The 14655-nt window shown below is 38.7% G+C and overlaps 1 protein-coding gene across 3 annotated transcripts in view; it reads left to right on the plus strand.

The window, feature by feature from the left end:
• LOC130913057 (ceramide transfer protein-like) overlaps positions 1-14655 on the plus strand; it is an 84252-nt gene that overhangs the window by 10331 nt on the left and 59266 nt on the right. For all 3 annotated transcript variants that reach the window (XM_057831335.1, XM_057831334.1, XM_057831336.1), the window contains exon 3: positions 4305-4421. In XM_057831335.1, the coding sequence (XP_057687318.1) occupies positions 4305-4421 (117 nt within the window). The remainder of the gene's footprint in view (positions 1-4304; positions 4422-14655) is intronic.

A 14655-nucleotide genomic window follows, 5' to 3' on the forward strand; every position in this document is an offset into this window, starting at 1 on the left:
TCGTCTCCGTGAGTCTTTCTCTCTGACGTTTTTTATTCAACCAACATAGTAACGAATAGTAACGCACGCCTTTCCCGCCTCAGTAACGGTAACGGCGTTGCCAAGATGAGAAAATTAATTAGATTACTCATTACTGAAAAAAATAACGCCGTTAGTAACGCCGTTATATTCTAACGCCGTTATGAACAACACTGGTGGCAGGGTTCTTACCACCCTCTTCAAAGTTAATTAGTGCCGGTGAAAGCGGTGCCATTCAAATAGTTGTCAGTCGACATATCTCAAATTTTATGAAAATATTTTATAAAGGTTTAAGGTTACCTAGTGTTGCTTTAATAAGTAAATGATATATATATATATAAATTAGACCTGAATGATATTGGAAAAAATTAACATTGTGAGATATATTGCCAAGGCTCCACACTTACCTTTCGCATTGGTTGCACTGGTGCGCCTAACTTGCACCAGCACAAAATATAGGCGCACCCACATTTTTCACTATATCTCCTGTAACGCTATACTCTAAAATCACTTTCCATAACACTCAAATAATTCATATGAGTGAGTCCTCTAAAATTTACTCAAGCTTTGACGCTCATGCTGTCAAGAACAGACTCGAGACAACAAATATTGACACATTTGCGCCTTTGATCAGAGAGATACAGAGACCAAGAAAATCAGCAGGAGGGAGAGTGAGGCGCTGTACGAGCATGAAGCAGAAAAACGTGTATAATTTTTTTTTCAATTAAAAACCCTGATCCTTTCCACCCGATTCCGATTCTCTGAAAAATGGCGCAATTGGTCCAATATCCGATCACGTGATCGGATCATCTGATCATCCCTCCATGCAATGTACACACCCTTTTAAAGGGAACCTCAGACTTAAAATACTTGTAGGCTCTAATAAGCCACAATTGTTCTCTTTTACTAAAATATGTTATTAGAAACCAAAAATATTCACATTGATTTAAAAATCTTTAATATTTAGTACGCGTTTTGACCTGCGGAGGGCGCCATGTTTTATGCACGCAATGGACACTCTGGGTGATGATGTAGTTGGCCTTGGCTAGGAGAATAGCTGTGCTAGCTAGCAAGCGAAGCTAGTATGACGACTGGCATGATTTTGTCACATTCCGCTGCTGGTCAGATTGTTTTGTCAGAGCTGTGGGAGGAGTTCCCAACGCCGTACCTGCATCCAATTCCAGCTCATCAGCAGAGTCTTTAAACCGATCCTAGGCAGGTTGCCCAGATATTGACTTGCTGCCATTTGAGAGTTTATATTCTCGATCCCTTCGTTGCTTGCCCTGGCTTTTTACGCGGCGAGACGTCTAACACATGCACACATTGGAGTCATTTATTACCTTTTCATTGAGACTTTTATTACCTTTTCATTGCCTCGAAATACTTTTTGCATGTTTTCCCCTTTCACACTTTAAGCCAGTGCTTCTCAATTATTTTCTGTTACGCCCCCCAAGGAAGACGTAAATGTTTCGCGCCCCCCCAAACTCTCTGCCGCTACTGTAAATAGTATCATTTGTCTATAAAATTACAATTATAAGTACGCCTCAGCCTAACATTGTGTCCTTTTTTTTCCTATTAAAGGAAAAAAAAGTAACAGATCAACTTATAATAAAGTATAACTTTATTAACATTATTTGTTTGTAACAGAAAAGACAACGCGTAACAATTTGCCTGAATTTAAAAGAAAGTCACATCCAAACTGTAAAAATACACTCAAGGTATATTTTTGACAATTTGATACTGAAAAATAAAATGTATTAAAATCAGTCAATAAAAACAAATTCAATTTAATTAGAAACATTAACTCATGAGGACAATATGCCCAAAAATTAGACCGAAAAAACAAAACTGAATAGACGAAAAAAAGTGTCTTTGGACAGAAGGACAGTTTTTATTTTTGCCGTTCACAGTATCACCTCCTTTGCAATGGTGTGGGGTTATTTTGCACTGCGCATGCTAACAGTGCAGTGCAGGTTTACTGATATAACACTGACAAAGTGGGACGATTGTTGGCAATATTCGGCACGTTTTCAATGAAAAATAATCAAGCGGCTTATCAATGAGATTGGGGTCTAATGTCTTTAAATGGCGTCTTATTTGATTTGGCTTCCGGCTGTCCGCTATAATCATTTTTGGACACAGTAAACAGTGGTCTTTCGTCATCTCCCACTGTATTAAAAGTCAAAGCCAAAAGGCGAACGGCCTGAAAAAAGAGTGCCAAGAAAATATTCCCCACAGCATAACACCACCACCAGCAGCCTGAACCGTTGAAACAATGCAGGATGGATCCATTCTTTCATGTTGTTGATGCCAAATTCTGACCCTACGATCCGAATATCGCAGCAGAAATCGAGACTCATCAGACCAGGCAACGTTTTTCCAATCTTCTATAGTCCAATTTCGGTGAGCTTGTGCAAATTGTAGCCTCAGTTTCCTGTTCTTCGACGTAAGTTCGACGTACTGTGCATTCAGAGATGCTCTTCTGCCTACCTCGGTTGTAACGTTATTTGAGTCACTGTTGCCTTTCTATCAGCTCGAACCAGTCTGGCCATTCTCCTCTGACATCTGGCATAACAAGGCATTTCCGCCCACAGAACTGCCGCTCACTGGATATTTTTTCTTTTTCGGACCATTCTCTGTAAACCCTAGAGATGGTTGTGCGTGAAACTTCCAGTAGATCAGCAGTTTCTGAAATACTCAGACCAGCCCTTCTGGCACCAACAACCATGCCACGTTCAAAGTCACTCAAATGACCTTTCTTCCCCATACTGATGCTCTGTTTGAACTGCAGGAGATTGTCTTAACCCATGTCTACATGCCTAAATGCACTGAGTTGCCGCCATGTGATTGGCTGATTAGAAATTGTGTTAACGAGCAGTTGGACAGATGTACCTAATAAAGTGGCCGGTGAGTGTAGACCTACTAGTTAAAGTAATTATACAAATTGTATAAAAACAAAAACATCAAGAGGGGTTTCAACATCAAATAATTTTCATTCATAATAACGTTTATCTTTTAAGAACTAATAGTCTTTCTATGTGGTTCCCTTAAATAGGGTCATGGTTTTTGTTGGTTTTTCATCAATTGGCATTATGCTAAAGCTACTCAGTCAATTGCTACTCAGCCAATTGCAATGTACTATGTTGAGGTACAGTGAATTGCCATATTTAATGCCACTGAAGGTGATTGATGTGCAATCTATTTGAAAAAATATTAATGTTTCACTTTTTTGCGTGATTTTAGTCTTATTTTGATCCTGTGTGACCAATAGCCCAACTTGCCTAACTGTTAAGATACTACAGTCAAGTATACACACAATACTGATGGTGCTCTTTTTTTCAGTCGGACTTTCACAAGGGGAATGAGAATGCTCAGGTGGATTAAAAGAGGTATAACGTGTACAATAAAAGCAGAGGTTTATGGACTGTGTCTGATAAAACTCAGTTGGATCCTTAGAATCTGAAATGGCATCACGGCTCGATACACTAGAGGTTACTGCTTTGCCCCTTCTATCAGACAAGTCATATATTTTGGCCTGCAGCTAATGGATATTTATTGGTTCCTGGAACAGAGCAGGATTAGATTAGGATATATTCAGGTTCAGGGTTTCTGTTTCGTGCGCAGCTGTATGTTGCTGTTTGTCAGCCAGCCAAAAAGCACGAGTGCAGTATGAGCAAATCAAGTTAAACGCGGACAACGTGAGGTCGTGTCAGCTGACAACCGTGTCAGCCGAAGAGAATCCGGTCAACTGCGTTTTATTTCACAGTAGGAGACTTCGTAGGGCACATCGCTCATCTGCTGAGTGCCACTGTCAAATTCCAGTCTCGGAGGAAACGTGGGAATTCCATTCTCAAGTTCGGTTGGGTGCGTTGGGTGTCTGGAGGTGGGTGGGGCACATTGCAGGATGGGAGCGTGAAATAGTTAAGGATTTGGGCTAATGTAGGAGTTGAGGTTGTGATGACCCTGCGGTCAGGCGGAGGCAAGCTCTAAGATTTTTTTGTTTTGTTATTTAAAGTTGTGTGCAGTGAAGTAAGGCATCAGGTTCTCATTAACATTCTTGTTTATTGTGTTGTAAAGTGGAAAAAAAATTGAATCCACATGTCATTGCTAGGCAGCCATTGTCATAACAGACAACTCTGGACAAATCAGAGTAGGCTTTTTATGTGATGATTACTCAGTTGAAAACTTAAGTTGAAATGATTCTTTTTGGCACTGCCAAAATATTCAGTCCCATAGAAAGGAGTTTTTGACATTTACTGATCTTTTTTTTGCGTCTTCCTCTGCAGCCCCACGAGTTTGACGAGTGCCGTTTTGACATCAGTGTCAACGACAGCGTCTGGTACCTCCGAGCTGAAGACCCAGAGCACAGGCTCCAGTGGATCGAGTCCATTGAGGTACACAAGGTGGGTAAATAGAGGCAAACTTTGCTCATCATTTTGTCTTTTAAAAAAATAAAAATAAAAATGCAGATTTGTTGTCCTGAACGACATTTACCCACGCAAATATTTGTGTAAAAAAGCCTAAATCCAGTGTAGAATAAATGAAACAACTAAGGTTTGTAATGTTCATATTTTTGTCAAGTAGAAGGTAAAGATTAGAATGATAATTCTTTTCTGGTTTATTACGAAGGAAAATGCACACACAATGGCTGTCAGTCCAGATTAAGCACTTCACACTCATGCACATTCAGGTATAAACTGTATAATGTTGAATAGTGCTGGCCAAAAGCAGGCATGAAAATCTCTCACCTTTCGGCGAAATTCGCCGTTTTGAAGTAAAAAAGGGTGACCTACGTGAATCGTGTAGATCCGAGGAGAAACTTTTTAAGGAGGGGGGTCGGGAGTAGGCATGTGCCGGTTTCCGGTGTCACGGTTTACCATGGTATGAAAACGTCGCGGTTTCAAAACCACTAAAATTATCTGTCACACCGTAATACATGATTTGCTATTATTTTTCATGTGTCAAAAATGCAGCCAAAAGTGGCGCGGCAGCGCTCACCCCTTCCCCTGTTTGTTGCTTTGTGTGTCAGTGACGCTATTCTCGCGAACCCCAAAACAAAACACAAGGCGTACTTTTCTTCAATTTATTGAGCTCTCAAATCGTGGTAACTGAAATATACAAAAAAAAATACATTTAAAACGTTGTACAATAGTATTTTTCCATGCAGAGTAGCTTCAACTGATTAGCACCATGAAAAAGTTCGCCAAAAACAAAACACATTTTCCTTTCAAATTCAAAATACAAACTAATTAAAAACTTACAAAGACGAATGTTAGCCTAGGCTTAGCTGGAAGAGCAACTTCGTTAAGGTTTTAAGTCTCACAACCGCTAAGTGAGAAACAAGCTTGAAGTGGAAAAAAGGATAGTGTCAAAGATCGCTAATTTCGACAGATGATCTTGCCCTAAGCACAAATTCACGTTCGCTGGACGAGGAGAGGTCTCACTCCCAATATTTTTTTCAGATGAATGCATTTGCCAGCATATTGGATTTGGTGAGTAACGGTTTGAATCCTTTTCATATTTTGCTGTATAAAAAAGTTACTGCCGTTTGTTGCAACTTGCGTCGAACACTGCCAGAGCTAGCCAAATCTCCAGTGAAAAAATAGCTCCCATTAAGTTAGCGTTAAGCTTGTGTATATAACAGTAATATAAAAGAAAAAACGCAAGCTTCTTTCTAATATCGCTGTACACAATTCTCAGCGCACTTGCGCAAACATTCACGCGCATGTGCACATCAGTTAAAAGCTGTGAGTACTCACTATTTTAGTTTTTTATGACCTTTTCATTCCCTCAAAAATACTTTTTGCATGTATTACCCTCCCATAGTTTTTAACCATTGTGTTTTTTTTGTGGTAGCTTTAAAGCAGTTGACCACATTAGTCACGTAGCATATTTAAACCATCCTTATTTGATATAACTACATTTAAGTCTTTCTTAAGGCATTTTTTAGTACGTTCTGCCTGTATGCATCTAAACAAAACAAGTTGAGAGCATACGGTAGTACTTTGTGTGTCAAATTTGCCTCATATACAGTAGCACGCTTCGCCGATGTAGACCTTTTGGCAAAACGCCGGAACATATGTCCTCTACACCGTTCTCACCTCTTTAACCCCTGACCCATTTTCATGCCTGCAAAAGTATTGACACTCGTGCAATTTTGTCACATAGTTACAAATGCATTGGTAGTAATATCTTCATTTGTTTTGCTTACAATGAAAAAACACAAAACATAATGAAAAAAAAACATTAAATCATTATAATTTTACACAAAACTCCAAAAATGACATTTATCCGATTAATCGAATAATTGATTAATTAATCGTCCGATTGATTATGAAAATAATCAGTTGCAGCCCTGACGTTGAAGTGTTTTAGTGAACAGAAATGAATAAATACGAACTTTAAAGAAGAAATGATAACTGAAACTGCATTGTGTTTACAAAATCCACAAAAGCATATTGAAGTTGGTGACACTAATAAAACTAAATCTAATAATTTCAAGAGACAAAAAACTAAAACTACTAAATAAGCGGCAGAGAAAATGAATGAATGAATGAATGAATTAAATTCTTTCTAAAAACTAATAAAATATGATTAAATTAGCTAAAAGTATCAAAGATGTTAGCATCAGAGTCACTGTTTTGCATGACTTGTTTACTCTGCATTTTCGTCAGAAATTAATGTGTTTATCACCAAAAAACAATTTTCTGTGGGTCTTGAAGGACGGGTCAAAAAGCTCTAAAATGGCAGGCAATACTGCGAGCTCTGCTTTTAGAACATCGCTAACAGTGAATTAGCTAACTTCAGAGGGTTTTATTTTCTGTTCTTTTTCTGGTACTCTCTCTCTCTGTACATCTTGCAAACCCATCGTAATGTTTTCGTATTAATAAAATTTGTAAAATTATTTTAACAAGTAGGTCGCTATTTTTGTTGACGTCGCAGGGCGATGACGTCACATTGGGTGTGCTGCCGAACTTCCACAGTGTCACTCTTTAACTACATAGATTTTTCGGCGGTTCTGCCCTTCCAATTGGAACCCGACTGAAACATTAATGAAAAGCAAAACAAAATGGACAGGAAAGACGGGACGAGATGAGTAGCATTCATGTGTCAAGTTCGCTAGTGACCGCACTCTCCTGCTCTAGTGATGAGAGGGGGAGAGTGTTTGATGTAAACCTGTTTACAGATCTTCACAGTAAACTATTGTGTGATCCAACTTATTCCAATATTATTATGGAGATAGTTAGCACCCAGAGCTATCGTGTGCTTTACATATGATTAGGGTATACAGTGATTGATTATTTTTTGCAGACGTTGATGCAGTTTGCCTCTACTGAGACGTTTAATGGCGTCTAACGAAGTCTTACCCTTTCTTTGTCACGTAAAAGCGTTGTCCAGATCGATCATCATCCTGCCATTGTTCTCAGATTTATGTCGCTTATCAGATGTTGCTCCCGAAGCTTGCTTCCCGGTGAATAAGCGACATGGAAAACAAATACGTAAATGTATTTCACAGAGTTTGATTGCTGGCTAGTCGTATCATTTTCTGTCCAACAGATTATTATGATTGGTTATTTTGCACATCGAGATCTAGGGTGATCTGCTTTAAGGCAGAGAGAAAAGCAAGTGGACACAGGCTTTCAGATTCGTAGCTCGGACCTTGCCCTGTTGATTGGCATAAGCTTCGGCAACTCCTCCCTCACAACATACAATTGAAGATAAGTATCATGTAGTAAAAATACAACAAAAATAATATACATATCTCTCAAAAAATGTTCACAAAAAATATTTCAATCTGTGTTAATGAGGCCCTGTTATCAAACAGTTAAACAACAATGCAAAGAAAACTGGCATTCACAAATTCACAATCAAAATAGATGTGCAAAACACACATAAAACTTACTCAGACTGTGGTCAAACTCAATTGAATCATTTTAGTAACTCGTTTAGCTCAAGAAATACACTGGATCGCAATATTTAGTCGCAATATACAAACTATGATGCTAAGAGCAATTATCGGGTAGCTTAGCGTCACAACATACAATTGAACATAAGGCACAATGGACACGCACTGAGGAATGAAAAGAAAACTACGGCGTCAGTCAATGAACAAAACGCACACATTGGCTTGATCCCTAATTAATTTAAAACTCACCATTGACACCTTGCGGCGTATTTAAACCACTACCTTACATAGCTAAAGAGTGACACTGTGGAAGTACGGTCAGCGTGCCCTGCGACGTCAACAACAATGACGAGCTACTAGTTGATTTTTTTGGGTTTCAAATTTTACAAATTTCATTAAAACGAAAACATTAAGAGGTCTTTTAATATCAAATTATTATAACTCTTACTAACATTTATCTTATGAGAACTACATGTCTTTCTATCCGTGGTTCCCTTTAATATTTTTTTCCTCTTTGACAGGACTGGGTTTCAAGCAGCATGATAGTTACACCCTGTTAATTATATTAATTGCTAAAGATGCTTTCTGTTTTTGGCTGGTTCAACAATATGTCAGCAGCGTTTCAATCATCCTGCAGTCCATTAGCGTCACAATTACTGTGTTGAACCTATGCTGACTTTCACAAATGCATTTGTCACATTATTTATAAGCAGCCTAGTTCCTGGCTGTCCAGCTAATCGCTGGGACGGGTGTGGTAGGACGAGGACAGACGCTTGCTCGTATTGATGTCCCCTCATTCTGTCTGCACTTATCCTGATGAATGTGAGGAATCTAAATGTGTATAATCAGGGCTCCAGACATTTTTACTAGGGGCACAGTGGCCCCCAACTTTAAATTTTAGAGGTGCAAGCAGAAGATTCAAGGGCGCACACTGTAAATCACCATGTAAAGTTTTGCTCTAATTTTCACTGTTTACCGATAAATACATTCATAATGTGCATAGTGTTGTTAATAATGGCGTTAGAATATAACGGCGTTATTTTTTTCAGTAGTGAGTAATCTTATTAATTACGTTTCTCATCTTGGCAACGCCGTTACAGTTACTGAGAATGGAAAGGCGTACGCCACTATGCGTTACTTACTTGAATGATGCGAAAAAAGTCTGAGGGAGACGGACTCGCCAAGTCGACAGAGCAGAGCAGGAGTGGGGAGGGGGCAAAAAAGTTGTGACGCCGAGCAAACGTGATGATAGGTGGCTCCAATAATACCTGACTGTAGCCGATAGCCTACAAACTACGCCCACATGATATGGTAGATATGGTAGATATTAGATGTGGGAATCTTTTGGCACCTAACGATTCGATTACGATTCAGAGGCTCCGATTCGATTATAAATCGATTATTGATGTTACCACCCCCCGCGCTTTTAATTTTTTGTACATTGTATCAAAATTGTCCAAAATTCCTCTCAGTCTAAACCAAACTAATATTTCAGTATCATGTTAACGGTTTAAAACAGTAAAATACTCAAGTCCCATTCTGTATCGGCAGCTTTAAACTACATTCAATTAGTTTAATGATGTGAATCAACCGTTAAAGTTGTTAAAATTCTCCCGTTATTCCATAATTTCCCTTCCGTCTACTTTCGACATGTCAAAGTTTTAAAACTGTTTCATCATTTAAAGAATGATTCAAGTTAAGATTTTGCCGATCTAGGAGTATTTTAGATAAAAAGTTAATTAGGTTCGCTACAACAGAGCCTTCTAGAGAAGTCTACTGCTTTAAGATGGCGGCTGTTAACAACGCGGCAACTACTAAACGGCAAGTCTGTCATTTTGCATCTAGTTCTTTTTTACATGTTCCACCGGCGCAGTCGTCTTGTCATTTTGCGTCTAGTTCTACATATATGTGATATCTACTATAGCCGTATGTGGCTGTATGTTTGTAGCAACTAGCAACTGGATGTTGTTTGAAGCAGCTGTCGGCCGCAGTCAGGTATTGTTTTTTTTTTTATCTAGCGGCATGAGTTGAACATAATATTTACTCTCGGTCTGTTCCTCATTGCGTCCCGAAGACCGCGCTGACTGTGTTTTAGTTCTGCTTTACCTGGTATAATTCAATAATCAGAATTTGAATTTTTGTGAATCGTTCTCGAATCTTCCACGGCCGAATCGCGAATAATCTCAGAATCGGAAATTTCGCACGCCTCTAGTAGATATCAAATATATGTATAGAACTGGATGCGAAATGACATGGCTGCGTTAGCAAAATGTACAGTATAGGAACTAGATGCGTTAGTAAACAGCCGCCATCTTAAAGCAGTAGACTTATTAGGAAGGCTCTGTTGTAGAGAACCTTCCTAGCAAACCTAAGTAACTTTTTATCGAAAATACTCCTAAATCGGCAAAAAATGGGAGCAATTTTAACAACTTTTAATGGTTGATTCAGGGTAAAGAGTAAATTAGGGTAAAGAATTGGGCTAGAGCCAATTGTTTTTTGTTTTTATTTTTTGAGGGAAAAACAAAAAAACTAAACATGAAAATTATCACCAGTTACTTTGCCAAGTAACTAATTACTCTTACATTCAGGTAAATGAGTTACTAACGCAATTACTTTTTGGGAGAAGTAATTTGTAACTATAATTAATTACTTTTTTAAAGTAAGATTAACAACACTGTTCATAATCAATGCAGAAAACTACACATTTATGAATCTATATTTTATTCTCTATCAGTTTTGACTAGGGATGTGCACGACTAGTCGTTTAATCGTTTAACCGCCTACACGTTTCGTATTTTTCTAGTCGTTTAAATGCAGCATCATACATCTTGAGCCCTTTTTAGACACAGGCTGAACTCCGGTTAAGTCCTGAGATTTAAATGAGTAACCCTTATGTCTGAAAGCAATTTCGCGGGTCGACTGTCGCAGAGAAAACAAGCAAATTAACTGGGTCGCATCCTAGTGTAATGGCTGGGACTTCACCGGTGTAGGTACACAATCCGCTCGGGCTGCACAATGTGCTCGGGGGGCCTGCGCTTGACAGTGACTTTCCCTTATTCTCGCGATATGATTGGCCGAAGAGTCGAAATGCACGGCCAGAGCCGTGCTATCCAGTAAAATGCCAGTTTAAAAGTGTGACAGTTGTTTTTGAGAGCCGTAGTAATACGTTCGCTTAAAAGTGCCAGTTTAAAAATTCGTATGTAAAGCGATGGGTGATATCATACACAGAGATGAGTATTAACAATTAAATGTGAAAGTTCAAAAAGAGCAAACGTGTGCGCACACCTGTCTCTCTCATGTTAGAGTACATTAAAAATCAGGGCCCGTCATTGTCCATGATCATCACTAGTTTAAAAAAAAAAACAGTTTTATTTCCTTCCCTATTACGTTCCTCTCTTTAAATAATGAAAAATTTCTTCATATAAATCGTCCATTATTGACACAATAGATAAACCAACCTGAACACTTTTGCTGCATTCGAGGAAGGTTGGAAGTCGGACTTATCCCACTCGGTCCCAGTTGCGACCTCAAAGCGTTCCAAGTGAATGTAAATAACAAAGATGGTTGATAGCGACAATTACCGGTAGTGGTTTTTGATTTTGGCTATTAAAAGATATTTTGACCTCCAGCAAACCTGCCTTTTCATAAGCGATCAAAAAATGGAGGGGAAATGCACACACTATAACTGCCTTCTGTAGTTACATCCTTGCTGAAAGGCGATGTAAAAAAATATCAATTCATTAAGCTAATTTACTGTATGAGATAAAACATACATGACACTAGGCCTGTCGCGGTAACAAATTTTAGTGTGCGATAATTATTCTCATAAATTATTGCGATATGCGATATTATTGCGCCCCCCACCCAATTTTTTTTTAACCAAGTTACAATAACACAGTGAGAATACGGTATATATTAATAGATCAAGTACACCCATTTAAACGCTATAAATATTTCGTCTTAAATTCAAAAATACTTTTTAAGAAATCACAACTAAAAACAATAGACCATGCCTCTTAAAGGGATCCTCTATTTTTATGACAAGTAATTCTTAAAAGATAAATGTTGGTAGGAGTTATAATAATTTGATATTAAAACCCCTCTTAATGTTTTAATAAAGTTTGTAAAATTATTTTAAACGATAGGTCGCCATTTTTGTTACGTCGCAGTGCGTGACGTCACTGGTCCCGTTGCCGAAATTCCAGCGTGTCACTCGTTAGCTTTCCCAACATGTCGTCAGTTCTACCCTTCCTATTTGAACCAGATCGGAAAAGTGAAGAGCAGGACAGCACTGTTGGTCGTTCACAAGACGGGCTTCAGGGGAAAATGCGTGCAGCACATACCTGATAAGACGAAAGTTGGGCAAAACTGGTGATGCGAGAGAGTCCTGTTGGGAACTCCGGTTGGGAGCGAGAGTGCATGCTGTTGGGATTTATTGCACCTGTCTTGACCTGCCTGCCAATTTTGGTGCATTTTGAAACATTCTAAGGGGGTCAAATTGAGCTCAAAGGGGCTGCGGAACAAAGAATAACTAATAATAATAATAAAACCGAGGAACCACAATAGGTTACCTAAAAAAACATTATCTCCTGCATGTCCATACTGTTCAGTTAGTGATGTGTTCCAAGTCAAATAACATCAAATCAACTTTTATTTGTTTAGACCAAATCACAACAACAGTTATTTCAAGGAGAAAACAAACATGTTTTAAGGTGGCAGTAGCCCTACGCTAGATTTCAACCTACTTGAGCATTGTAGCTTTTTTTTTTGCCACCCCAGGTAAGACTAATGCCCATCCATACCTAGCATCCTGGTAACACCACTGATCGCAATTATCAACATGGCAAACTCACAAAAAAATGCCAAATTTAAACTGGAAACATAACTAAATTAATTTGCTACTGATTCATAGAGGCGAGGAAGAGACAGCCCATCGTTCATCTTTGGAAATGTGTGGTTTATTTTTTTGCCGATGCTGACCAAAACTCCTGTCCCTTTTCCTCCACGCACAGAGCGCCGAGTCGCCAATACGGGATAAGTCTAGTGTTCAACCCGGGTAATTCCGGGTACATTTCCCCATGTATGAAAGCCATGAGACGAGTAAATCCTGCGTCAAGCGGGAAATTTAGCGGGACATAAATCTAAAACGGGCTTTGGTCTTTGCGCTACTGCCTCTTTTTAAATAGGCTGAGCAACCAGGGAGATAAGCAATACGATAAGCATTTCTCTTTTCTAATGGGGCATGTAGACAAAAGTGGAATTTCTACATCCATTTTGGTGTTGATTTTTCTAGACATTAAATGCCTTTTTTCTGCTTACATTATGCATTTCAGAAATCCATCTTCCAAGGATCATGTGAGACGCTAGTCGGTGAACTCTGTTTATTGACAAGAAAATGCAACTAATCTATAGCCGTAGCTGACGCCAGCAGAACAAAAAGTCGCAAGCAGGACACTCATTTTTCTTTAGCACGCGAACTCAAACACCCGTGGCAACAGGGTGATGTGTTTGACAGCTCAGTAATAGCAGCACTCAGGCGATGAGAGTGCGAGTTGAATTGGTGAGGAAGTGACAGCAAACATTATCTGATGAAAGAGTTGGATGCAGTGTTTTTTGGGTTTTTTTTTCAGCCCTTTTAATTTTCTTAGTCTTTTGGACAATAATACTTATTAGTCTTAGTCCCATTTTAGTCATCTCAAAATGTGTTTGTCTTGTCGTTGACGGAAACAAGACTAATTTCGTCTAGCTTTAGCCGACATTTACTAAAAATGTTTTCAACTGAAAAATTAAAAAAAAAATGTATTCAATAAATAAGAAGTTTCATAGTATTTCAAATGAACATTGACAGACTGCTACAAGGACAAAGCCAACTTGATTAGACACACTCAGCAGGAAAACGGTACACTATTTTCGAATAATTATAACCACCTGGACGCGACGAACTGTGTCGAAAAATTTGTCGGAGTTTAGAGGACGCTCGCCGCTAGCATTAGCCAAATGTTGACGCAAATGCTATACTTAGGCTACGAGTTACATTTAGTGGGTGATGATCACTCGGCACAGTCCTTCAAAGGCTAAAGCAGTACTTCTCAAATAATGGGGCGCGACATGCCGGGGGTGGCACATGTGACCTCAGGGAAACATATTTTTTGAAGTACAGTGATCCCTCGTTTTTCGTGGTTAATATGGATCAGAACCCACCGCGATAAGTGAAAAACCACGAAGTAGCGATCCCCCCCCCCAAAAAAAACAAACAAAAAAAAATTATTTTTTTTTAAAACCAATCCTGTTCAGCAGCTTGGAAACAGGAGAATTTTATTTTATGTATATTACATTCTTTATAAAGATGTCGATGCCGATCGATCGGGTCTGATCACGTCATTTTCAAAGTATCGGAATCGGCAAAAAAATTTCGGCCATGTCTTTTTTTTAATATATATATATTTTTTTTTAATTAAATTGTTTTCTAATTGTATTTAACGTTACAAACATAATGTTACACTCATCTAGAGTCTTTAGTTTAGGCTTAAGGTAGGGTTATCAAATTTATCCCAATAACGGCGGTTATTAATTTTTAAAAAAATGTATCACGTTAAAATATTTAACGCAATTCATGCATGCGCTGCACGACCCACTCACGCATTGTCGCGCTCAATCTGTAATGGCGCCGTTTTACCTATATAGAGAGATAAAAGGCAGCGTAAAATGAGTAGAGTGAATTTTGGCAGCCT

Source organism: Corythoichthys intestinalis, chromosome 3 (assembly GCF_030265065.1).
Source record: "Corythoichthys intestinalis isolate RoL2023-P3 chromosome 3, ASM3026506v1, whole genome shotgun sequence".
In the NCBI taxonomy this organism is placed as follows: domain Eukaryota; kingdom Metazoa; phylum Chordata; class Actinopteri; order Syngnathiformes; family Syngnathidae; genus Corythoichthys; species Corythoichthys intestinalis.